This window comes from Castanea sativa, chromosome 5 (assembly GCF_040712315.1).
Source record: "Castanea sativa cultivar Marrone di Chiusa Pesio chromosome 5, ASM4071231v1".
NCBI classification, from domain to species: Eukaryota; Viridiplantae; Streptophyta; class Magnoliopsida; order Fagales; family Fagaceae; genus Castanea; species Castanea sativa.
The window spans coordinates 75,096,176-75,124,075 of record NC_134017.1 but is presented as its reverse complement, the minus strand read 5'-3'; the positions used below and the strand labels follow the sequence as shown (position 1 = coordinate 75,124,075).

Here is a 27,900-nt window from a genome sequence, read left to right as displayed (position 1 = left end):
TTTTTCTCTCGCTCTCATCAATATCACTCTCTGAAATTCAATTATCAATGGCTTCCTCCACCAACAAATGCAAAATTCTCGAACAAAATGAAAATGAAGCAGCGAAGAAGACAAAGGTTCTTGGAGAAGATGAACACAAAGCAACGAAGGAATCAATCAGTCAAAAGCCAACAGAGCGTGTGGTGCTCAACCCTGCTCATTGCAACTTAGGTATTTTTCTCTTCCTTTTTTTTTTTTTTCTTGTTGCTCTGTTTTGTTCAATAGGGTTTTAGTTCTCTTAAATTTTTGCTAAATTTGCTATATTATATATTTCCAAATTTCTTCTAGTTTATATATATATATAAAAAAACAACAAACAAAGCCTTAGTCAATAATAGAAACAAATCTTTACATTTTTTGTTGTTGCGCTAAGAATTTGAAGTAGAATTTAATCTTTTATGCCTAACCCTAAAAACAACAAAAAAAATTCTACTTCAAATCCAATGTAGGGGTAAAAAGGAGGATATTGTGGCAAAATCAGGAATCTTTTAGGACCATTGTTGGTAAAATCTCCATGGACGCTTGCTGATGGTTTCAATGTTGTGAGGGGTCCCAGGGAGAGGTTTGGAGGTAATATGCTCTAATTCATTGAAATCAAGTAAAATAATGTTAATTTACAAGCAATAATTACTATATATACATGTAAAAAACAGAGATGCAAAAGAGGCGCCAAAAACCAACTCTAACGAACTTTTCTATAAGCTATCCTAACAGTATGACTAGCACCACTTATAACTACACCAATGAATGCATGACAGCTGGAACTTTAACCATCTAATTCACATGCTTTTATTCTTTCACACGTGCTGAGGCATTAAGCTTGTGAAGTGTCGTTTTTCTTCTTCTGTTTTGATCTTGATTGTCTTTTAGGCTCTGTTTCCTTTTGCCGTTTACTGCTTGCATCAATCTCAACAAGATTTGAAGTAGAATTTTTTTATTTCTTGTTTTTGCAGTATCTTGCTAGTTTCTGATTTGGATTCATAAGCAGTCATTATGAAGGGAATTCAATTGACTATCTATCACTGGGCTAAAAAAATATTTATCACAATCAGTCAGTCGATTTTTTGGTCAAAAAAGAACGTTTGGTCATTTTAACTCTTGATCCCTAAAATTGTTTATTTCGACACTTTTGTTTTTGAAAATTTTTAATTCGACCCTTAAGTTGATTTTTGACATTCTCTTGATCCCAAAAGTGGAGAATATGATTTTTATAAATTTTGAACTAGAATTTGGATTCTTGCATGCAAATCGAGGGCGAAACCTCAGGTGGCCTTGCCTGGCCTTTGGGCCAATCTTGGGCAGTTGGGCTTGTGGCAATTTGTTGGGTCCGAATATATTAAGTTTATTTTGCTGTACTTATTACGTGTGGGTTGTAAAAAATTAACCGTTAACATCATGGCCCGTAGATGTGGGGAAAAAAATTGCATCAACAACAGTTTTTATGGGATTGAAAGAACACCAATGAATGGGAGCTATGTAAGAGAGAGTGAGCATTCTAAAGTATTAACTCAATTTAGTATAGTAGATTCAATCTATCTTTTCAGGTACAAATGTTTGTGTGTGTGTGTGTGTTTGTTAATCTATATGAATTTAATTTAATTTTGTAAAATAATAAGAAGCTACAATCATGCCACATAATTTAAATTAGAAATTATTGTAACGCATAAGATCCTTTTCTTAGCCTAGTGTGTTGAAAACAAAGAAGAACAGGGACATGAAACGCATTCGTTTGCGAGCTCATTAAAGCTAGACTCCAAAACGACAGCGTTTGATTTAAGTAAAGAACTAATGAATTTTATACGTGCGGCACCGTTTTGTAGTAGTTTTACTAATTTTATGGATACGGCGCCATATCACTTAAGTTCTTCAACCCCCTGCTTAACGGTTCCCTGTTAACTAATTTTGCCATGTGTTTGTATTTCATTGGTCGTTAGCCCAATGAACTTTCCCGATTATCTCGGATTTAGTATAGCTAGTTTCTTTTCTTTCTTTTTTGTAGATTGTATATATAGTCTGGACTATTGTATCTATTTCTCAATTATGAGATTTTTTTTCTTCATATCAATAAAAGAGAGTTCTTAGATTTTTTACATAGTGACAACAGCCATTCCCTTGTTGAGATGCTGATAGTTTGGTACTTCGCTTTGGATTTCCGAAGCAATGACGTTATGTAAGATCCTTTCATTTAGCGCTTTTGGAATTTGCTCGATTCCTTAGCCCTTAGCCACAATTGGGAGCAAGATGACTCAATAAGTTTAGTGGCATACTAATCCATTATTATGTTCCTTTGCACTAAGTTTGCATACCCATGCTTTATACTTTTATCTACAACATTAGGGATGATGCTGTCATAGAATACTTTCTTGTACATTTCTCATGTGATGCCCTCGATTGTGTGGATTTAATTATAAGAGTGTGTTGTGATTAAGATAAATAAAATAAAATAAAACCATGTACTTTTATAAATTGTAGTTACGACCAAGGCTTTATAATTTTTTCAATAAGTCTACTAACCATAATTAGTGTATAATTAGTTTCGGGTTTAGCCTCTTATATATACACATGTTATGTAATTCTAACACAAGATTTGTACTACACTCTCATATATTAAAGATGTAACCGTTAAGGGTTTTTTTCGTATACGTTGGCCGTAAGGCAATACCACACAACCCTCGTAGACATAAGTTATTGTATTGCTCTATTTTATACTTTTGCTTTTACATCTATTTTAACATATTTAATATGGTATATCAATGCAAATATTTAAGATAGATTAGTAAATGAATTCATTCATTTTTTAAGTTAAGAACCCCACAACTTCACTAATCTCTAGAAATACACAATCTAGGATTTTGAAAATTTATAAATTTGGCATTTTGGGATATTCTATGCCAGTCGAGTGTCTTCTACTTTTTTGATCTTGCACTCTTTCTTATCAAAGATCTCCCTTTGTCAAGACCAAAACTTACCAACCATCATCTCTCATTGCATTCAACCGTTTGACGATTATTTTTTTAATTGAAAACACTCATAATTTTTGAGTTTGTTTCTACTCGACTTTGAAAAGAAAAATTGAAAATATATATTAAAGAAACTTATTTTCTAAATTTTCTAACAAAAATATGAATATGTATGTTAAAGAAATTAACTATAGCAAGAAGTTTCAATTACTCATTAATTTTATTTTTTTTTATTTTTATATCTAATATTCTTTAGCCATTCATATTACATGAAAATGCTAAAATATTTATAATGTAAAAATTTACTATTTATAAAATAAATAAAAAAATTGTCATAGTTACTTTTATATGGAATTTGTATAATATTTTTTTAGTGTTTAATTATTTTCTGTAATAAGATGTTATTGTCTTTTTAAAACTCTTTTTAAATATTTTTGAATTACATGGCTTAGACAAAAACTGTCCTATGCAATCCATACATAATCTTACCATGATTATTTATTATTTGGTAAAATTTAAAATTCTAGTTATTATTCTATTGACTTTTTATTTCTTATTTTATATATGAACAAAGTTTAACTATAAATTGGTTATAGTCTAAAGTTACAACCTTACTCAATATCTTTTTTATTAGAGATAAATTTTGAAAAATCCACCAAGGATTACATCTTCTTCTTATATCCTCCATTCTTGCAAAATTTCTAAAAAATTAAAGATCAATAGTTATGTCATCAATAAAATGTTTAAATTGCAAGTTTTTGGAATTTAAAATTATGCATAAAATATAACTTATAGATCATATAGTAAATAACAACTGATTGACACAAAATTTGACATATGTATGAAGAGCATAAAGAACATGCAATTCAATGGTTAAATTTTTAAAATATGTAGTAATATTTATTTTATTAAGTAAGGTTGTAGTCTAAGATTACAACTAATTTTGTAACTAAATTTTGTCCTTTATAAATTTATGTATTATTTCAAATCTTTGTTCTCTTATTTTTATTAAAAAGAAGATAAAAATTAAAATATATATATGTTTAAACTTTTTTAAAAAAAATTTTTGCAACAAACAAAAATACAGGTAAATCCGATTTGTGAAAGATCGAATATAAGTGTTATTAAAGCCCATTTTGGCTGAACTCATTTCTGCTCTAAACCCCACTGAATCAAACCTGAACCTGGTTGACCCAAACCATTTACCAGGATTAACTCTATCCATTGATTGCAGATAGGGTGGCCCCATCATTAATGTATCATTTATACAGGTTACCCACCCAACTAATAACTACTTTGTGAACATCGTCAAAATAGTCTGGAAGCTTTGATTTCAACAAGTGGAAAAGTAATGAGTAATGACACAAGTTAGAGGTAGTTGGAAAGAAAATCTCTCAATCCCATCCATAATATTACCCCACTTTAAAGGGAAACTATTTTGAACCCATCCTCATCTCTTTTTCGTCTTTAAGCCCTGAAAGCCACTCCTGCCAAGTGAGGACAATGACCATTCATAAAAACAATAATCAGTAATAACGTAAATAGCGTATGCGTAAGAAATCCAGGTTCTTGTCCCCTACAAAAGTCTCCAAGATTGTGGGTCCAGTTTCTTTGTCCCATTGAAAGTTTTTTTCTTTATTTTTTTTTTAGAGTCCCGTTGAAAAGTCTTGGCTCTTGTCACTCTAATTTTTTTTTTAAGTAAGCAGTAATAATTATTAGAACATATATGAAAATAATAATTGTGTTTTAAAGTAGGGTTATAATACATTACATAACCATAGTACAACTATAAAAAAGTCTAACATTTGTAATTGTAGACTGAGATTATAAATAACGAACACTGAATACACACAACTAATGTAAGATAAACATCCCTATTTTTTTGAGTAAACACTAATACTTAATAGAACACACACAAAAATAATAATAGTGCTTTAAAGCGAGTTTATAGTACATTACATAACCAGAATACAACTACAAAAAGGTATAAATTTTGTAATTGTAGACTGGGGTTATTATGCCACTCATATGTTCTCATCCTTTCATTTTGTCTCATGATGGATTTATGGTCTTGACGTATTCAAATGTCTCATCTATGAACCATGCCCCGTTATTGTGGTCACGGTTTGGTTTTTTCTTGCAAAAAAATCTCTAAATATATAAATAGATAGATAATTATGTGCCTGTTTGGTTCAGTTTTTTGGCCCAAAAGGCACGTTAGCTGACTCAAAAAGTAAAATGGTGTGTTTGGTATTATATATATATATATATATATATATATATATATATATATATATATATATATATATATATAGGTAATTCACATATTAAATGACACTTTTATAAGTACTACTCAAATAATCAAGTGTTTCAAAATTAAAGGTTCATACTACCTTCGTTATAGGAACCAAAACAAATATTGAACATCAAAGAAATTACTGTACATATTTGAATCATTTACTTAATTGTTGTTTTATAATTTATTTAATTAATTAAAAATGTTAGTAAATAAATGTAGATGTCTTTTTTTTCTTTTTTCTTTTTTCACTAAAGCCACAAGTCAATTAATTGTCCCTCAATCTTAATTTCAACTCATTTAGAGAAAAAACTTTGGTAATCTACTGTTACAAAAAAAGCAAAAGGAATTTTTTTTTACTTCATATTTTTTTTATTTTTTTTAGAACAATAAGTCAATAATCACACCATATCGTAATTATTCACTATAGAAAGACAACAATAATTACAAAGCTTAAGAACTACTATTTTTAGTGCCCGAGGAGACATCTTCACTTGTGAAACTAATAGTAAGATTAGGGTAACTTAATCCAGTACTGATCGTACTTAACTCAGTTCCACTATTTGACTCCAACACCTGTCCATGGTAAAAATTGTTGTACCAAGGAGCTCCATTGGCAGTGGCAACACAGAATGATACCACTTCTGAATCAGTATCTTTGGTTGCTTCTGCTTGCTCTTGGAGCTCTAATGCAAACTCTAGCTTTTCCATCACATCATTCATTTTGGGCCGTTGGATTCCATGATCACATATACAACTTTCTGCAAGTTCCACGTATACCTTTAAACACTCTGGCACTATCTTGTTCGTCAGATACGGATCAATGATCTTGCTTATGGTCCCTCTATCAATGCATTTTTTAGCCCAACTAGCCAAATTTCGCTGCTCTTCTGGGAGTTTTGAATTTAGTGCCTTCCGAGCACACAACACTTCAAACATCACTACACCAAATGAGTACACATCAGATTTCTCAGTCAATTGCTGGCGTCTTGCATAATCTGGATCCAAATACCCCCATGTTCCTTTTACTAGGGTACTAACAGCAGTGTTATCCAAACCCATTTTGGACAATCCGAAATCTGACACCTTGGATACCCATTTCTCGTCCAGTAGAATATTTGTTGTTTTAACGTCACGGTGGATAATAGGATGCTTTGTACATGTGTGGAGGTGGTGCAAACCACGTGCTGCTCCTATGCATATTTGGAGCCTTTGTTTCCAAGTGAGGGGATCGTTAGGTGTGTCATAGAGGTGGTGGCAGAGGGTACCATTTGTCATGTACTCATAAACAAGTATCATCTCACCTTCATCATCACAATATCCAATGAGAGACACAAGGTGCACATGACGAAGCTGAGAAAGCATTTTGATCTCTGTCATAAACTCAAGAGCACCTTGTCGAGACTCTTGTTTCATGCGCTTGATTGCCACCATCATATTACCTAGAGGACAAAATATTGTTTTATCATGTTTTTAAAAATCCAATAAATATGATAATGAAAGTGATTGTTGGATTTCAATACCTATAAGGACATATCAGTTTGTAAGTCTTATTTAATAAAACTTGCACTAACCCTAGCTAACACCACTCTTATATTATTGTGTGTAAACAAAAATATTTATGACTTATGTATGTTTAGTTTCTATAATATTTTGGAAACTATAAGATGCAAAGACTTGTCCTAAAATAGTATCACTAATCTTAATTATATGCAGTTAGAAATCTCGGTATTACTGCAATGAGGGAAAATTCAGGAAAAAACTAAAAATAATAAAAAGATAATCATGGTATTATACATTACCTTGCTCAAGCAGACCCTTATAAACATTTCCAAAGCCACCTACACCAATAATTAGATCTTCATTGAAGTTGTTGGTTGCTGTTTTGATTTCCTCTAGTCTGAAGTGGTGGCATAGTTCTCCAGGCAGTGATGAAGCTCTTCTCCTTGAGAACTCTCTTCTGTAGGGATCTGGCCTAGACCACCACCACCACTTTGCTAGTGGATGGTAAGAACCATAGTGCTTGGCCTTCTTCAGTTTGCAAAGAACCATGCAACAAACTAGAGTGAGCATGACTAGTAAGCCCAAAACACTTCCAATGGCAATGAATATTGTTGTCTTCTTTGACATGGACTCTTTGGCTGCCCCAGCAAGTTGTTGATCAAGCAATGGAGCTGCAATATTGGCTCGGGCAAGATTGTTGTCTGAGTCACTCAATTTGAATACTTCCACGCCGTTTAAAATGGCATCGATCAAATCAGCATCTAATCTAGAGTGTAGATCAATGGAAAGTAGATGTGTGTCATTACCCATGTTTTTTATCATCACCACGTAGTCCTTGTAGTAAGGCGTATCGTTGTCGTCAGTCCACAATAGTACATCTGCTCTTTCTTCAGCCAACTGATAGTCTATATAGATATAGAATTCCCTTGTCCCACTAGCAACTATCTCAGGCTGTATTTCGCAGAAATGGAGCCTCACCAGAAAATTGAATCCTGTATCAACAGGTAAGCCCCATGTCAAATTAGACTGCTTGTTCTTGGTTCTGTCTCGACCCATTGATATTGCAGACTGATAGACAGCATCAGGTGCAGTGTAATTTGGTATTTTTGTGTATTTTGGCTTCAAAGATGTATTGCGAGGCACATAGCCTCCAGACAACAAATATTCTCCACCCCCTGACCACTCTCTGAACATGCCTGTGTCTTCCTTTGCTTGTATCGCACCTCCACCCACGTTTAATCGATAAACCATTTCGAGAGCCATGTTGTAGTCTATGTAGATCGGATTAGATTGGCCGACATAAACTGGGACAAATTCTTCACCTTTAATGACATCCTGTGGCTTGTAGTACAGGTCCATAGGCATGGAGACTATCTCAATTCCATTGATGAAAGCATGGTAATTCATAGAAGTAGTTGTAAAAGGGATGAAGGTTAAGTTCAATTCTCGATTCTTATCAACACTGATGCAGAACTCTTTATAAACCTTCTTTTGGTCTAATAAATAAGGATAAGTGGAAACACTGAAGTTTCTAAGTAAGGTGAACGAACCTGCTTTGACAGTGAAAAAGTCCTTAGAACTTTCAAAACCTGAGTAAACCGCGGAGTAGAAGTACAACCGGACGAATTTCGGGCCAGGAGTGACTGGAAACACGTATGTGAATTGCCAATAAGATAAACGGGCAGTCATGTAGGGGACAGTAGTTTCGACGGAGACTTGGCTTTGGGCTTCAGAGGTTTTAGATTTGTGATTAGGTTCTTCTGTTGGAGCGAACTTGGAGCCTTTGTCTCCGATCCAATCACGGTCATCATTCCCCTTCAAGCTGCCAGGGGAGCCACAGTTAACGACAATATTTTCAACAGGATTGTAAAGAGGTGTACAAGTAGCAATTGTTAAATAGGAAAGAAGGAAGAATAAGCAGCAGACATATAAGATAGGTGTGAGCATAGGGTGGCTCTTCATGAGTGCAAGAGGTAAGTGTCTGCAACAAATTAGAGAGGAGGAAAGAGTCCTTTCTGTTCCAGATATATCAAAGTAATGTGAGAAAAATTATTAAACTACTTGAATCATGCTAATCTATCCCAGTGTTTTGAAAGTTTGTACTTTGTAAAGAGTAATAAATGCTAGATCAACAAACGGCTGGGAGTGAAGGCTACTGCCAATTGCTTCATGCTTGTATAACTTTATAGATGTCCTTGCTCAGTTCTGAGTAGGGACCCGTGCTTGCTTTTGGACTCAGTCAACTTCTAGAGAGAGTTTCTACTTCTTCAGGGTGTTTCAGCGAAATTGGTAAATTCCGGATATTTTTGGGTTTCATCCTCAATCGTTTTGGAGGCTAATAATGTATATACTCAATGCCCAAACTCTAGCCACTCTTAAACATGGATAAATATTTGCAAAAAGAAAAGAAAAGAAAAGAATATATATATATATGCGTTTTTCATTAAACTGATTATTAATAAAATTTACAGTTTTCAAAATATATAGGACCGAGCGGAGTGAGATTAATTAAGATTGAATAAATTATTTTCTTGAGTTTTGACCTTCCCATTGTGATATTAAATGAGTCCAAATTTGATAAAGATGCCGTCTAAGTTTACACCCTCCAATTCCAATATCACCATGTCTTAAGTTTTACAAATTTTTACAAAGTAACATGCAGATTCTAGCACACAAATTTCTTTCTTAATATTTTTTTGTTTTAGAAAATCGAGTAATTATTGAGTACTTTCGGAGTACCATAAATGTGTATTTTCCCTTCTCACATAATTGTAGGTCCTACTAATTAAATTTATGATAAAATTCACAATTTATGTAAAATGAAGGAGTACACATTGATGGTATTTCCAAAGTATTCAATAATTTTCACAAAAAATCAACTCCAATAAAATTAAAACATAAATGCAACTACCTCCGACCATGCAAAGATGCCAACGAAAATGATGTCGCAGCAGCCTTCACAGGGTGTTTATCGGTTATGACCATTAAACTCAGCCCTTTTAATACAAGAGTTGTGGTAGGACCACCAAAAATTGTACAATTTTATGCCACAACTCGTTATGTAGTGAGTTGTGACTGGTGAAGGTGTATCCCTACAAGAGTTGTGGTAGGACCACCAAAAATAGTACAACTTTATGCCATAACTCGTCACGTGGTGAGCTGTAACTGGTGAAGGAGTATTTGTGAGCCATGTAGGGACACACCTTCACCAATCACAACTCACCACGTGGCGAGTTGTGGCACAAAGTTATACAATTTTAGATAGTCACAGCATTTTCCTTAATACAAGTATCAAAACCCCTTTTTTCAAACAAACCAAACCAATAGAACCTCCACCCTACTATAGACATCGGACCCGCTGCAGGAATCTGGAAAATACTTGGGAGCCATAGTTTGTGTTGTGGTCACTACCCAAACCCATTGAAATAAAACCCAAAATCCAAAACAAAAGACAGAAAAAAAAAAAAAAAAAAAAAAATGAAAAATCAAATCAAATCAAGTCAAATGAGAAAGATGATTACCTTTCGATTGTTGGGATAGAAATCATTGCTAGATGCGGATTATTGGTGGGGAAAACACCATTTTCCCATCTATCTCGCATTGCTTCTAATATGTGTGGATTATACATTAATTGTTACCCAAAAAGTAATCATTCTACAACTCTGCTTCTTCTGTGGCCTCTAACACCTTATGTGAATAAAATAAATAAATAAGAGAGAGAGAGAGAGAGAGAGAGAGAGAGATGAGAGATGAGATATGAGATATGAGAGGACAGGCCGTCGTATGAGGTTTACAACTGACTTCCTGCTCAAGTTGAAGTTAATTGAAGTTCTTATACAGCAATATGCGTTTACAATGACGATGAAAATTAGGAATTGTTTGTTTAATTTCCAACAAAAAATACATTAATTCTCTAATGCATGCATATACATGCAGTACGTAATACACAGATTCAGATATTTGTTTACCCTTACAACAATTAGGGAATCGTTATTGAATAATAATTCTATTATAAGAATGGATATAATAGAACAAGTGGACAGCCCAAAGGAAACATGTACACTGGAACGATTCAAGATTTCTAGAGGCGGCAGCGGTCGTAACTACTGCGTTTAACACAATCAGCATTGATGCAACGACCATAAGAGTCTAATTTTCCGCCGCAAGGAACGGCTGGTTTGCTAGGATTCTGGCTTTGGACTTTAGAAGTGTAAAGCATGCGTCTTTCGTACGGGTTCCATTCATCCTCAATGATCAGGCATTCACCAAGGCCGTCATTGCTCGGCAAAGTGGCGTAGTTGCCTTTAACTTGGGCATGAGCAGAAGAAGCATGACAATAGCATGCGTTGAGAATCAGCATCACTAAGAATACCAGAAGAATTACACCTGCTCTCTTCCTAATATATTCTTCCATTTCGATCAGTGTTGCCACTACCAAATGATCTCCCTCCCTCCTCCACTACTCATTCGCATACATTGTCCACCTTGAGCGATATACTTATAGTTAATTAAAATAAAAAAGGTGAGTGTGTAACAGAAAGAAAGGACGATAAGCTCAAAAACAGTGAGTGATCTCCGTCCACAAACAGATTCACATGCATCGTACTGGACTTGAGAAAAGTATATTTATTAAGTAGTAGGACGGCCAACAGTATATTTATTAGGCAAATGTTAAACAGCGCTGCTGTGACGCCGGTTAGGGATGTACTTTACCTTTAAAAAGCTGCAAAAAGTTGAAAAAATATGTAAAATATAGTACAAAGCTACAAAAAAGTTTTTAAAAAAACAGTTAAAAAAAAAAGTAATAAAAGTTGTTAACGGCACCGCCCCGTTAACACAGCCCTATTTATTAAGTAAGAGTAGGATAGCCAATAATACTGTTGACTGTCCTACTCCAACTTATGATATGTTTTGGAAGTTTAAAGGGGGAGAGGGTAAAGGAGAGTAGTGGAGGTGGATAGTTATTCTTTATTTTATTTAGATGTTTTTAAAATTAGTAAGGTAGAAAAGAATAATTGACTCTTCCTTTTGTTTGGATGTTTTAAAAATTAGGATAGAAAGAAGAGGAAATAATTTAAATAGACAAATTTACCCCTATTTGAAAAATAGACTTGCAGTATTAGTTTATGATTAATTCGTATAATTTAAAAAAATTATTTAATCAATATTTTCATTCCATCAAATACCACTAAAAAAGTATAAAACTACTATTAACTATTATAAAATAATTTTTATTACCTCAAAAAAAATTATAATAAATTTTCTTTATTTATGGAAAATTTTCCAATTTGGAAAATAAAAAATGAGGGATCATTGAAATATCAAAACCAAAAAAACCAAATACAAATGGCATTTGCCACTCCAAATTCCAAGCTCTCAAATTCTACTCCTCCACCTGTAAGTCTCTCTCTCTCTCTCTCTCTCTGTTTGTTTTCCGAGAAAATTTTATCATCGATCGCACTCTGTTTCATGTTTTACAGTAGTGAGAATTCAAATTGTAACCGTAAACTAGTCTCAGTTGAATAGTGGAGTTTCTATTTGTTTTTAGCTACACTTTCTCGGTAACCAAACGGAGAGTAAACTATGTTCGATGTCGTCGTGGTTGAAGTTAAGCAAGACGAAGAAGACGAAGACGAATTCGCCAACGTGGACTCGCAACACGGAATTATCGGCCTCTAATTAGGATCGCAATCTTAGAGCTCAATTTGAGGGGAAATAGAGTTGTTATGATTATTTTTTCTCGGGAAAGTAGGGTGTTTGGTTGGTGAGAAAATCCGGGGTTTGATCGATTTGAGGGGAAATAGAGTTGTTATGATTTTTTTTTTCTTGGGAAAGTAGGGTGTCTGGTTGGTGAGAAAATCTGGAGTTTGATTGATTTGTGTGGATATGTTTCTCGAAGCTTCAATTTTGAGAGAGAGAGCAACAGATGGGTTGAAGGGTGAGTCTGAAATTTGGGAATTGATTAGTAAGTTGTGAATTTTTTTTTTTTTATCACCTTCAATTTTCTCAGTAAACAAACAAAGATAATCGGTTTGCAATTTTATTAATTTAGAAATGGTAAATTAGGAAATTCATTTGGTCAATAGTTTATCTACTCTACTCTCCCTCCAAATCTCTCCAATTTGGGAGAATTAAAAATGATGGGTTAGAGGTAGTTGAAACCCCTCCAAATCTCTCTCCCTCCTTCCTTAAAAAACTTCCAAACAACGTAATTGAATTACTCTCCCTTCCTTTACTCTACTCCCCCTCCTTTTTTTAACTTCCAAACAGGCCATTATTGTTAACATGTAGACCTCGCGTTCAAACAAATTACATTGCATTACATCAGGGATATTAGGGTCCCGTTTGATACATATTTTCAGTTTTTAAACAACATTATATGTATTTTCATACACTTTTTCATCCACGTGTTTTCACTTTTTAAGTACACATACCAAACAACCCCCAGACCTTTCAGGAAAGTTTTGTCCCAGTCCTATTGTCCAAAAAGGCATAGCGGATATATATATTTCTCCAATCTCACAAAATCTTGCCAAAATATAAAACGCAAATCAAAATTGTGCATAAATATAGAAATGCTACAGTGACTGTGCATATATGCACAATATCTGTAGCTTTCTATTTGATTTTTTATTGTTTATTCTCTCTTATCTGATTCTCTCTCTCTCTCAGCTCTCTTTCTCCTCTATCTTCTTGAATCCAACAAAAAATTTATACAAATCATTTATTCTAAATCTAGATCCCAAATTCATCAAACCCTCTCCTCCAAAAAAAAATCCCATCAAACCCATATTACTAATCAAACCCAAAACGCCGAAGTGAAGAAGAAGAAAATGCCAAAGAGGAAGAAGAAGAAGCAGCAGTAGGAGCGGAGAAATCCGCCTGAAATCCGCCCAAAATCACCGCTCACTGTAGCGGTGAAATCCGCCCAAAATCACCATCCATAGTGAAACCCAAATTAAAAAGAAGAAGAAGAAGAATGAGAAGAAGAAAGAAGAAGGAGAAGGAGAAGACGAAAGAAGAAAGAAAAGAAAGGAGAATGAGAAAAAGAAAGTGCTCAGAGAAAGAGAAAGAGTGAGTGTGGTGGGTTAAAAGTTGGTGGAGTCATATGGGTGAGTGTGAAATGAAAAAAAAAAAAAGTGAGAAAAATATTGTTTAAATCAAATAGAGTGTAACCTTTACTTAATCATATAATCTTTCTGAAATACATGAAAGATGTGTAAGACACTAATAATTTATTGATTAATTATGTATGTCTCTTCCTTCTTTTTCTTTTTCTCTTTTTTTTTTTCTTTTCTCTTTTTTTTTTTTTCTTTCTTCTTCTTTTTGATTTTTTTTTTTTTTTTTGAAGAAAAGAGAGACAATGGTGGTATCCAAACAAATCAATTGCTCAAAACTTGAACCCTCATGAGAATACCCATAAATAAAAATGTTTTGTGGTATTGTAGAAGTATTTCGCATAGCTCAAATGATGGTGACAATGGTTAATGTAAAGGTAGGCTGAATATTTGTTTAGTTGGTGACAAAAAATTGGAGGTCTTAGGTTCTCATCTCCAAAAATTCCATATAAACTAACATGCCTAAGGACAAAAATAAGTAGGATCATGGTATATCTCCCCATAATGTTTCCAATAGTCAACCAAAAAATATAGAGATTTTTTACAAAAATTGAAGCATATGAGAGAAATTTAAGAGTTCAAACAAAGATATACTCTCACAAGGAAAAGTAAGGCTCAAAAACTCTCTATATGGGTTGAGTTTCAGCTTATATCTAGTATGTTCATGATCTATGCATATCCAACATTCAACCGTCCGCTAACCTGGCTATAGTGCTCAAAAGTTTCCAATTGTATTCTTCATAAAAGAGTCTTAATATAGTAAATAGTATAACCAACTCAGCATTATTCATTCCATCACAAGGTGTAGTAAAAATTGTAAACCTCTCCCCCCAACTAAAATATTGCATTGTCCTCAATGTATCAAAGCTAAAATAAATTCAAGTATAAAAGGAAGAAGTTACCTTAAGCATTTAAATTTTTTTTTTTTTTTAATTTCTTTCACACTTGCAAATGTTAGCTCGCAAAAACTAAACAAAACAAAACAAAAAAAAAAAAGGCAAAAAGAAAAAAAAATAAAATAAAAGAAAATTAAAACAAATATGGTACAACTTCATAAGACTCTTTTAGAGTTCATGTAGCATCCCAATAGGCAGGGATCTCCAGTGACATAGTCTCCTCCTCTAGTATAACTCCCCCTAAGTATGGTTTTAACCTTTGTCCATTTACTTTCAAAATCCTACCATCTCTAGGGTCATCAACTACTACAGCTCCATGGTTAAACACTTCCCTTACAATGAAAGGGTCATCCTACCAAGGTTTTCGCTTACCTGAGCCCAAATATGCATATTTAAAACCACCGAGCAGCGACTTAAGCTCCAACTATAATGCCTTTTCACTTGAATGCACAAGCTTTTTTTTTTGTTCTCTGGTAGCTCCTCAAAGCAAGGCTTCCATTCTTCATTAACTGCCATCATCTGTTGTTCTTCCAAAACCTGTGAGAATCCAACAAAGAAAAATTTTCAAATACATAAATATCACATTCTAAATCAGAAGAACCAACAAAATTATTGAGAAGAGTTTTAAGAGGATCAAAAAAAAAATTCTTATTAAACTTTTCTTAAACCACAACCCCAATGAGGTTCACATAAGCATAGTCATCATCCTCATGTGGTTGTTTAGCCACGTGAAATATGTTTAGCTCCAAAGTCATGAAACCAAAAGTGAGTTGCATTCTTCCATTCCTGCAATTAATTAGAGCATTAGCTGTGGCAAGAAAAGGTCTACCCAAAATAATAGGGGTATGAACACTATGATGTAAAACAAGTTGGTAATCTAGAACAATAAAATCAACAAGATAATAAAATTGTTCAATTTTCACCAACACATCCTCAACAATCCCTCTTGGCTCCCTTATAGAGCAGTTAGCCAACTGTAAAGTTATTGAAGTAGGTTTTAACTCACCAAGTCCAAGTTTTTGATATACACTAAAAGGGATCAAATTAACACTTGCCCCAAGATCTTGCAATGCATACTCCATGATGTAATCTCTAATAGTACAAGAGATTGTTGGACAACCTGGATCCTTATACTTTGGTGGAGTCTTATGTTGGATAACTGCACTTACCTGTTCTGTTAGGAATGCGGTCTTCTTCATATGATGCTTTCTCTTGATAGCGCATAGATCCTTAATTACCTTGGCATATGCAGACACTTGCTTGATAACATGCAATAATAACAAATTTATCTTGACTTAATGCAAATGCTCTAATATCTTAGATTCGGTGTCCAATTTCCTATGTAATTTTAAGGCTTGTGGAAATGGTGGAGGGATTAAGCATTGTTCAATTTAAACCTTGAATTTTTAATGCTGTCATTCTCAACAACAACATACATTATTTTTTGGTTGAGCTACGCTTTGAATTAATATAGGTCTGATGTAGTTATTCGAGTGAGTTAAATAGCACCTCAAAACTTCAAATTTCTTCTTTGTCCCCATAGCTGTACTAATTATTTGCAAACCAATATCAACAACCATGCCATCCCCTTTAAACATTTTTCTATGACATCTAAGCTAAGCCATATCATGTGTTACACAATTCAAGTCTACCTTCAAACATATGTATAAACATATAAATAATTATATCAATTTTTGGTTAGAGTTAATTCAAATTTTTGTTTTTTCAACTTTATTACTTCTAAGTTATTTTGGGTTCCACATTATAGTATGGAATTAAAGATCAAAAAACAAATTTTAAATTTGAAATAAAAATCTTTTTCCCCCTTTCAATGACTATCTAGATCAAAATTCTAAACATATATATATATATATATATATATATATATATATATATATATATATAACTATAACTATAACTATAACGAGAACAAAATTTGAAACAACTTTTATTTTAAACCTCTAATAAAATCATAATTTTATAGTTTGAGATCAATGTCTATTATAATGATGCCAAAAAGGTAGGGCTAAACATTATTCTAGCAAATAATTGAGTTACAATTTCACCGAAGGATTAAAGAGGATCATAGAGTTGAATTCTGGGTCATGTGTTTATTAAATTTTATTGCCTCTGAGTCTGAAGTTATTGTTAAGATAACTGGTATGAAATCTTTCCTGCTGAAAGGATCGTCACAAACACAATTGAGTTTTTTCAAAATATATAAATCTTCAACTTAGTCGTTGGTCTACTTCCTCCAACTTAAAATTTCACTATTAGTAATAGCATGACCCACATGATAGAGGCCCCTGATACAGCTATTTTAAACGATAATTTTGTTGTTAATGATTTTATCAGTAAAATACATGAAAACACTCCAAATAGTAATTAAAAATATATAGAACACCAGTAAGCCATCAACTTACTTCAATTTTTGTCACTGATCTAATATTTGGTGCTAAGAAGATGGAAATGAATCTTGAGAACCATGCTAAAAATGGTAATAATAAGGTTTTTGTAGCATTTTCATATAGGGCACCTTCAGTTGCATGAGAAAGGAGGTGCTTAAGTTGATGTAGCCAGTAAAAAAAATAGGTATAAAATGTGTGAATTTGAAGAAACAATTGAATTAAATAATTATTGTTGCTAATATGTTTATAAATATGGTTGAGATTCATTTGTTTATAAGTACTAGATATGGGCCTGTGCATTGCACAGTTTTATTTTTATTTTTATTTTTGTTGTTGTTGTGTTACATGAGAACTCTTTCTAGTAGAAGTAAGAAATTGTGAATAACTAAAACAATTAAAAATGAATAAATAGACATTAATAGTGAAACAATAATAATATTTAACTCTATTATTTGAGTGAATAAGGTTGTGTAAAAATCCATAGAGCTCTCCTTATACATAATATAATAACATTATGTTTCAATATCTTGGAATAGTTTGGTATGCAAATTTTGTGGACCTCATGGGTTAGGTTTTCTAGCTATAGCCTAATAGGGCAACAAAAAAAATTTCTATGGTTATTTGGTGTTGGTGGAGCATGTCAAGGTACTAGTTTGTAGAAGAACAATACAGCTCACAAAAAAAATAAATGATTATAGGAAGTTATCCTTGAAAGGGATACGAAACTTATGATTAACAAATGAATCTTTTAATTATATTTATAAACATATCAACAATAATAATTATTTAATTCAAATGTTTCTTCAAATTCACCCATTTATGTTATATGAAAAAGGTTAAACGATTAGATAATACCAATACAAACTTAGTATAAGAAGGTAGCAATTGAATGAGATGAAAGGTAAAACAAAGTGAAAGTTGAAAAAAAGAAAAAGAAAAGGAAAGGATGTTGATGACGTAAGGAAAAACATACAAACACAATCTCATGTTATAGATTTAAAGGTTTTGGTTCTTACCTTTTGGGTTTAGTATCAAACTCTAACTAAACCTCAATGGAGCGAAAATACCATAACTTTCCATGACCTTTGTAGCATTTCAAACGATTTTCAATGGCTTTCAAGTCAGTAAAATCCACAAGTATGGGTTTCTATGTGATGTTTACATGCTAAGACACATGACTTTGATGATGGAATCTTGAGACTAGAGAGAGCCTTATCAAGAATGTCTCTATTATTTTCTGATTGCACACTTAAACATAAATTTAGGTATCTTTAATAGATCAGGGATATTGTGCTCTCTTATATTTGTGCACACCAAAAAACCCTATTGCAATGGGCTAGCCACATGGGCGCCTACAAGTCTAAATGACAACATCATCAAGAGATTTGCAAAATTTATTATGAAGCATCCATTATTATTTATAGTACACATATAGATTCGGGGGCAGAGAGATGGGGGCTGGGGGGTAGGGGTGGCAATTCGTGTTCGCGTGTCGGGTTCGTGTCGTGTCAAGTCATGAGTATTCGACTACATAGGTCAACACTAACCCGACATGTTTATTAAACGGGTCAAGATTCCTCAACCCTAACACGACCCATTTATTAAACGGGTCAGTCGTGTCGACCTGTTTATCAGATTTTATCAAAATAAAAAATAAAAAATAATGAAAAAACAAACAAATAAATATTTTTAATATAAAATTCAAAACTAACGAGTAATTGCATCACAAATAATCATTCAAAATTAAAGTATATCCCAATATCACAAATAATCAATCACAAATAATCAATCACAATATGTCAAAGAATATAAATCACAACAACTAATAAGTTCATATACCTAGAGTTTGAAGGGTATATTGGTAAAATATCATTTAATTAAACGGGTCAGACGGATCAAACGGGTTCTATGTGTTCAACACTAACCCAACCCATTTATTAAACGGGTTAGCCGTGTCAACCCGAATATGACACGAACCCGTTAAGCCTCAACCCATAACCTGCTAATTTCGTGTCGTGTCGTGTCGAGTTCGCGGGTCGTGTCAAATTTTGCCACCCCTACTGGGGGGCCATAGCTCCCCTCTACTTTTCAGAAATCCTCAATCCCTCTTGTAGTTTTTGTAAAAAAATAAATAAATAATTGTGTACATAATTTTGAATAATGGTCCCCTATATTTTTTCTAAAAACATCTAATGCATTTATATAGTTGACCAATTCATTTTTTGTTCTCTCAAATTACTTTTATATCATACATAACTCATTCAATTAAAGTGTAATTAATGTATACCATGCATAATTTAATTATATTATTTTTATTAAATTGACTTGTACATTTTTAGACACGTCAAAACTTACTTTTTTTTTTGTTGAAAATATCAATTGATATAAATATTTTTGTTTTTATTAAAAAAATCATATGTTAAATCAAAATTATAAACATTCTTCATGTGTAAGCAATAACCATTAGAGACTTTGCCAGTTTTAGCTAACTGGAACCACCACCCTCCTTATTATTATAACTATTGAATTATAATTTAGGATAATAATTCTTTCTATTTGTTTTTTAAAACCAATAAATATCATTACGCATTTCAAATTTAAATTTAGTAAAATTTAAAAAATATATGCTAATATGTTTACTAAACTTAATTAATATTTAGTTATTATCAACTTATCATCTCTTATTTGGTGTGAGGAAATTTTGATTAATACGGTTCATCTAATACTTTAAATTTATTTTTACCAAAACAAAAAAACTTTAAATTTATTAAAAGTTAAAACTACATTTTATGAACCCAAAGCTCAACCCCACTATTTTAAACGAAGAAACAGCATATTTCGCCCAGCCCAGCCCAGCCCAGCCCAGACATTTACGTCGGTTAGAGTGAGCATTTTTCACTCTATTAAGTACAGTTTACACAGCGCAAAAAATCACGCTTTTTCTTGTCCATTTTGATTTCGCGCTCTCTCTCTCTCTCTCTCTCACTCTCTGAAATTCAATCCTCAATGGCTTCCTCCACCGAGAAACGCAAAATTCTCGAACAAGATGAGCATGGAGCAGCGAAGAAGACAAAGGTTCTCGTAGAAGATGATCACGAAGCAGCGAAGGAATCAAAGCCTACAGAGCGCGTGGTGCTCAACCCTGCTGACTGCAACTTAGGTATTTTCTTTTCTTTCTTTTTCTTTCTTGCAACTTTTTTTTGTTCGATTGGGTTTTAGTTTTCTTAAATTTTTGCTAAATTTGCTTAATTTTGCTATATATTTTTCAATTTTCTTCTAGTATGTATTTGTAACAACAACTAACAAACAAAGCCTTAGTCAGTAATAGAAACAAAGATTTACTCTTTTTGTTGTTGCGCTAATAATTTGAAGTAGAATTTAAGTCTTTTATGCCTAACCCTAATAACTCTACTTTCAAATCCAATGATGGGTGTGAAAAGGAGGATATTGTAGCAAAATTTGGAATCTTTTGAGAACATTGTTGGTAAATTCTTTGTGGATGCTTGCTGGTGGTTTTGATGTTGTGACGAGTCCCGGGGAGAAGTTTGGGGAAAATATGGTTACTGGATTTGAAGTGGAATTTCACCAATGTGGAAATTGAGGATCATCTTGTTGTTTGGTGTTTTTTTTTTTTTTTTTTTTTTTCACATGGACTAACAGAAGGGAAGATAAGGGTTTTATTTGCAAAGAAGTTGGATAGGGTGATGATAAATAAGGAGTGGTGGTGTGTGTAGGTTTGAGCAATTTGTTGTTAAATAAGGAGTGGTTGTTGAACCCTGGACGTCTTCGTAAAAAACACGTGTGCCAGTTGAGGTACAACAACAAGAATTTTGGCCCTAAACCCTTTGAGTTATTTTAATTTCTTGTGTGAGCGTTGGGATTTTATTGATTGGTTAAAGGAAGCTTGGGTTATGGGAGAAAGGGGTACCCCCTATGTTCATATTTTATAGGAAGCTGACGTCTAGCAAGGTAAAGCTTAAGGGTGTTAATAAGGATATTGATTGTGGGATTTTTCAATGAGTGGAATTGGCTAGAGCTAACCTTGAAGCTTGTGAAGCTAAATTGATGCAATTCTCTTATTTGGTCAGGGTGCCCAATATTGTGCAGCAATATCTTCATGAGTTTCTCTCAATTAGCAACGCTGAATAGGTTTTCCTTAAGCAGAATTCAAGGAATGGATAGCTTAACCTAGGGGCCAAAACAATTCTTTCTTTTATAATTTGGTGAACGCAAGGCAAGCAAGGAATGTTGTTAGAATAAGGATGGATGAACCATCTAAAATCAAGCAGATGATGGTTGAGTAAAATCTGCTTGGTTCTCCTACTGAAATCAATGTAGATCTGATGGTTAATAAAGTCTCCACTCTATTCCAAGATCAGATGCCTGATGATATGTAGGCAAGGATGTATCAGGATGTGACTGATCATGAAATATAGCCGCCTTTATTTTACCTGGGCAATGAAAAGGCACCTGGTCTTGATTGCTTCACTGCCTTACTCCTTAAGAAGTCTCGGCATATTGCGAAGGATGATGTTATTGCTGCCATCAAATCTTTCTTCATGACTGGTAAAGCTGTTGAAAGATGTGAATGCCACTATCCTTTCATTGATCCCTAAGGTCCCTATTCCTACCACAGCAACAAAATTTATATTCATTGCATATTGCAATGTGATATATAAAAGGTTGAGGGACTATCTTGAGATGTTGAAAATAGCAAACCAAATTTTATTAAAGGAAGGAGCATTGCAGTAAATTTTCTACTAGCTCATGAATTAGTGAAGAATTATCAAAGGAGTAAAGGGCCTAGAAGATGTGCAATCAAGGCTGACTCCAGGAAAGCATTTGACTTAGTGGATTGGAATTTATATCGATGTGCCTACGTGCATCTGGGTTTCCTCCTAGATTTTTTAAAAGGGCAAGAAAATGCATTAGTAATTCAAGGTTCCCAATTGTCTTGATGGGGCACTTTAAAGGTGGCAAAGGGCTTAGGCAAGGGAATCCAATCTCTCCTTATCTTTTGTAATAGCTATGGAGTCATTCACTAGGCTGATGAAAAACAAGGTACATGAGTTGTATTTTCTATAGGCTAAGCAGTGTCCATCAATTATCAATCTGCTCCAGTTTGTCTCATATAGGCTTTTGTTGTACTTTCTAGCCTAGGCAGTGTCCAGTAATTGTTCTTCCTATTTCTAGTCTAGCCTGCATTTCTAGATTTGAATTATTTCATGGAATTGAGGTGCTTGAAGCCTCTCCTTTTTCAAATGTGTTATCATAGGTGCCTGTTGAGGTTTATTGTGTTAAAGCATGGGTATTTTCAGTGTAATAAACCTAAGAATTAGGTTGGGTATTTAAGCACCACTTAGAAATGACCATTTCTTTTGAATGCTTGTGGTTTTATATGTATGTATTTGTATGGATAAACTTAAGATCTAAACAAATGCATTTTCGAATTGTATGATTGCTGACTTGAATTTTTACCCTGTCTCTAGATTTCAATATCGAGGGCAATGGTCTCCAAGGATCTGCACTTTATGAGCAGGGGTTTTCTTATTGCTGGTCTGGTGCTCGTGCGAATGCTGGAATAACTCGAGGGAAATACTGTTTTGGTTGCAAAATTATTTCAGTGCAGCCAGTTGATATGGAGGACACTGCCCCTGACCAGCATCACGTTTGCCGTGTAGGCATTTCTAGAGGGGATGATAATGTGGGGAACCTCGGGGAAACTGAACACAGCTTCGGGTTTGGGGGCTTAGGAAAATTTTCTAGTGCAAGGAAATTTTTAGATTATGGTGAAAAGTTTGGGATTGGAGATACAATTGTGTGTGCTGTTAATCTTGAAGACAAACCATTGGCTTGCATTGGTTTCTCCAAGAATGGAAAATGGTTGGGCATTGCAAGGCAATTTAATGCTGGTCCAAAGGGTCTAACAGTGGTGGACTCTCCAACGAGAAAGTTACAGTGGGAATCAGCACTTTTTCCCCATATTTTGTTGAAAAATGTTGTAGTAGATTTGCAATTTAGTGTTGAAGAGGGACTCATTCCTGAAGAAGGTTACAAACCTTGGGCTTCTGCTCTTAAGGATGGAAATGCAATGATGGGCCCTACTTTCTCTAAGCCAAGTGATTGTGTACTGATGATGATGGTTGGATTACCAGCTTCAGGCAAGACTACATGGGCAGAAAAATGGGTGAAGGAGCACCCTGAGAAGCGTTACGTTTTGCTTGGGACAAACCTTATTTTGGATCAAATGAAGGTTATTTAATTCATTCTCTTTTTTTTTAATCCTTTTTCAATGCCTTTGGCTAGATGTTCTAATGGTGCCATTCATTTTTTCTGCTCAATATTCTCATATCTTGAAGCCTTTTGCAGGTGCCAGGGTTAAGACGTAAGCCAAATTATGGGGAACGATTTGATCGCCTAATGGATCGAGCTACTGCTATTTTTAATACCCTTTTACCTCGAGCAGCCAAAACACCTCGCAACTATATAATTGATCAAACAAATGTCTACAAGAATGCACGTAAACGCAAACTGAAACCATTTGCATACTTTCAGAAGGTAACTACAAAACTATGATAAATTTATATGTTGGAAAATTAAAGGATTCCTTTCTTGGAGTATGACCTTTAATATTTATGATTTACTATTTTTCCTCCTCCAGATAGCTGTTGTGGTGTTTCCAAAGCCTGAAGAGCTTAAGTTTCGTGCTGATAAAAGATTCAAAGAAATGGGAAAAGAGGTACCAGCTGATGCAGTTAATGAGATGTTAGGTATCCGCTATTTTAGCTTACTTTCATCTTTATATAATTATTTTGTTGCAATTTTGTTCAACTGTTGTTTTGGTTACTGCCCTCCTTTAAATTCGTGGTTTTATTTTTCTCTTCATAATGTCTTTGACAGCCAATTTTGTTTTGCCCGGGAGAAAGGATATGCCTGGTTCAGATGAGTATTTTGATCAGGTAATTATCCATCAACTTGGAAATTCATTATGTTTTTGTTCATAGTAATGTGGCTATTTCTTTGGTCTCTTTTAAAAGGTTATCTTTGTGGAACTCAATCGAGCAGAGTCTCAAAGACATTTGGATGAGATGAAGAATGCTCTTGCAGCTGCACCCAACTTGAACTCTAATAACTCTTCACCTTATTCTCGGGAAGGTTCCATCCAGCCATATACTGGGTTTACACCACAGCATCAAGGATCTTTGGCAGGTTTGTCTGACCTTGTAAAAGTTTGAAATTTGGAAATAGCCCATTTTAGATTTTTGATTTAATAAGTAAAATGTAACTATTTAGATATATTATGTGATTATGATGCTGATGATGTTTCACTAATTCCAGCAACTGGAGGACATTGGCAAAGCTCTTATGCACCTCCCCCTCCATATAATTATCAAGGGCCCAACCAAGTGAGTTGAAGTTGTTTTTATCTTTTGTGAGTGGGCTGGCATTTGTTTGTTGAAGTTCTAATAATTTCTTTGATATAATTAAAATCAATATAAATTTTCAATGAAAGGACCTGCCTTGAATAAGTAAAGTGATATAATGGATATGCTTAAATTCATAGGTGAATACGACATATCAAGGGGCTAAACTACAAGGACGTACAGGATCATATGCTGAAGCATATCAAGGCAATCAATATCCTCCTGTAGCTATAGTAGCTCCTCCTCCTGGAACCTATTCAAGCTATGAGAGTTCAATTCCTAGAGATAATACTGGTTACTCTGGGAGTTATGCTGGTACTCCAAGTAGTGGGACTGCCCCTAACTGGGGTTATGGAATGGGTGGTCCCCCCTACAGCAGACCAAAAATTGAAGCCATGAATGCCATTCCTGCCGTTGCCATTGTCCCTTGCAGGAGTAGTATGGTTGAACACCCTCCATTTGGAAGTGCAAGTACGACGCCATTCTCACACAGCAGTCATGGTGAACATTTTAGCAACATTGGAGGTCCTGGAGCTGCTCTGCAGGCACCAAGAGCACCCTCATATTTGCCCAGGCCTCCCCCAGTGACATATGGTAGGTACTCTTGATTCATTATTTGCTATTTACACGCGTATACATGTTCATGCTTGTGTTAATTTTCAGCCGCATTATTGATTATTCCTTTAGGTTCACCTTATGGAACTCCGAGTCCAAGACCTCCATATGGAAGTAATCCCACTGATGGGCAGTATACTGGAGGATATGCCCCGCCTCATCCAAAATACTACTAACTTCTGTATAGATTTGCTGGATGTTCGCTAAAGACATGATGTTTGGGCCATCCATCAAAGTTGGACCAATAGATATGTCAGTTTTGAGACATGGCCAAATCTGACACAAGCTTTATGACTTACAACTGAAGGCATGCCTTTTGACTCCGATTGGTAGATAATACTAGCATGACACCCTTTTTTTTTTGGACATAAAACATTTAGAAGATGTAATTTTAAAAAAGAAAAAAGAAAAGAAAACCTCAATATTGAATTCTGGGGATGATGGTCACTTTGAATATCTTGTTCCCATCTTGATTTGCTGTGTTCTTTATTTTTGCATTCAGATGGTGTGATGTCAATCACGACTAGGTTTCATAATGGTCTTGTAGAGTTGAGGATATCAACATATAATATGACAACTTCAGATACATGTAGGTCTTATACATGGTAGCTTGTACACAAGTTTTTGGAGTGCAGATTTGCTATATAGATGGTGCCATCCCTACTTATCAAAAAATTCAACACAACAAGGATAGATGGGTTATCTAGTGCTTGCTATATAAAGTATTTGCTGTGTAGAGTTCTTTTAAATAAACATCATGTAAATATTTGAGATTGTATAATTGTAATCACCAGTCATATTAGACCCATGGTTATTACCATAATATGAAAGGCGACGCCTGATATAGACGATGAGAGCAAGACACAGTGCACGTTCATGAACAAATGGAGCATTTTCAATCAATCTTGCGTCATTGTCCAGATAACCATGTCTGTGAATGATAGATTGGTTTTAGATGAGATAAACCTAGACTAAGGTAGAGGGTTAGATTGTAGATTCAAGAGAATCAAGACCTACCAGTTGTATGTGTAGCACTGCAACTTATGATTTAAAGAAAAAAGATTAATGAAACCGGCCTAGAGGGAAAAGATGTCAATGAATAATTGTGTTACATAATTCTTCAGCCGCAAGAAGTTAGTTGCTTGTAGTTTTTAGCTGTTAGCGTGTGGCAACGTATTGCAAAATAAGGCACAAGTTCTAGCACATCAATCATCCACTTTTATTTTCCTTAGATCTTACTGTAAGAAAATTGTGTGCATTAAAGTTCATATTAAATTGATCAAACTTTGTCTTTACAAGTTATCAAAGTTGGAGGGACCTGCTTTCTTGTTTTCTTCCAAATGGTAGGAACTGAACCCAATAGTTCCTAACACAAATTGGTCCAAAGATTAAACTCCATTTTGGATGGTTTGAAGTTGGCGTATATCTTAGGAAAATTTTATCTAGAGCTGAAGGGAGGACCTAACCCAAAAGTTTGAGATTGACATCCAAGGGCACAAACCATGTGACAAACCCTCTAAAAGGGTATGTTCTTCGTGTACCTTTATGGCTTTAAGCACTGAGTTGATAACCTAGATTCTTTGTCTGCCACAATTAACAATGACAAGTAGCTCACATGTCTTTTCTTTCCATGCTAGAATAGAAGCCTTCCGGTTCAATCAAAGTAAAAAGAGTTTGGTCGATGACTGATTTTTTTTTTGCTCACAATTTGCCCAAAAAAATCAGTGTAGTGAAGTAATTCGAAGGTTGTGATCTAACTTGGATATCCTTTATGTTGAGCTTGGATACTTGTTAATATTGAAAACATAAGGAATGATAGAACAGTAGCGTACACAAAAGAACTGCACTCTCTCTTTCTCACTCAATCTTTGTTTCTCTCTTTTTTTTTGGGACTCAAAATGAATCGAATTATTTATCTTATCAAGATGAAAATTTCTGCTTTAACCAATACACATAGAAAATACTTATAGACGTCCCTACGGTCGAATTCATTGTTCTTTCATATCCAATCATAACTCTGTATGATTTACTTGAAAGTGAAGCTAGGACCAGTGGTAGACCCAAAGTTCCAAGTGTTCTACTCCTTCAAATCAAAACAAAAGCCGGGAGTTTTACAGAAACGAAAAGCTAGTACTTTGCATTTTCTTTTAGCTCAGCTTTTTTATTCACTAGCTTTCCAACGAAATATCTTTCTGACGAGCCAACGAGGCCTCCATTACTTAGAGCATTCCTATCCGCTTACAAAGAAGAAGGAGAAAAAACATTTAACTCATAAAAAAGTCACTTTATGCACACTTCATATCTCATTTTTTACGTTATAATACAGTACATTAAAATAATATTTTTTTACACTTAGCATGGATAGTGCATGTTTGAGAGTGACAGAGAAAGAATAAAAAAAGAATTATGCATGTTTCAAAGAAAGAATAAATAAAGGAAAAGAAAAAGAAAAAGAAAGAATGCATAAATTGTACAGTGCATGATACTATAGTAGTGTTTAAAATTTGCTACAGGAATGCATGAATAAGAGGGAAACTAACATCCTGCGAATTATCAAAAGGAAAATTATTAAAAATAGAAAAAAAAAATGAGTCTCAAAAAAAATAAAATCCTCATTAATATATTCTCCTCCAAATAGTTA

At 34.1% G+C, this 27,900-nt stretch overlaps 2 protein-coding genes across 2 annotated transcripts; one reads left to right on the top strand and one right to left on the bottom strand.

The window, feature by feature from the left end:
• Window positions 1-5,644: 5,644 nt before the first annotated feature.
• On the bottom strand, window positions 5,645-8,900 carry LOC142633679 (receptor-like protein kinase FERONIA). Its single transcript, XM_075807921.1, has 2 exons — window positions 7,098-8,900; window positions 5,645-6,737 (listed from the first exon to the last, which is right to left on the bottom strand). Exons 1-2 carry the CDS (start codon window positions 8,758-8,760, stop codon window positions 5,749-5,751), a joined length of 2,652 nt encoding a protein of 883 aa, XP_075664036.1. The 5' UTR covers window positions 8,761-8,900; the 3' UTR covers window positions 5,645-5,748.
• Window positions 8,901-20,192: 11,292 nt separating this feature from the next.
• On the top strand, window positions 20,193-25,703 carry LOC142633985 (uncharacterized). The gene is made up of 9 exons (XM_075808251.1): window positions 20,193-20,380; window positions 22,710-23,473; window positions 23,590-23,778; window positions 23,882-23,990; window positions 24,121-24,179; window positions 24,258-24,429; window positions 24,559-24,626; window positions 24,785-25,238; window positions 25,332-25,703. Exons 1-9 carry the CDS (start codon window positions 20,227-20,229, stop codon window positions 25,433-25,435), a joined length of 2,073 nt encoding a protein of 690 aa, XP_075664366.1. The 5' UTR covers window positions 20,193-20,226; the 3' UTR covers window positions 25,436-25,703.
• The last annotated feature ends 2,197 nt before the right edge of the window (window positions 25,704-27,900 follow it).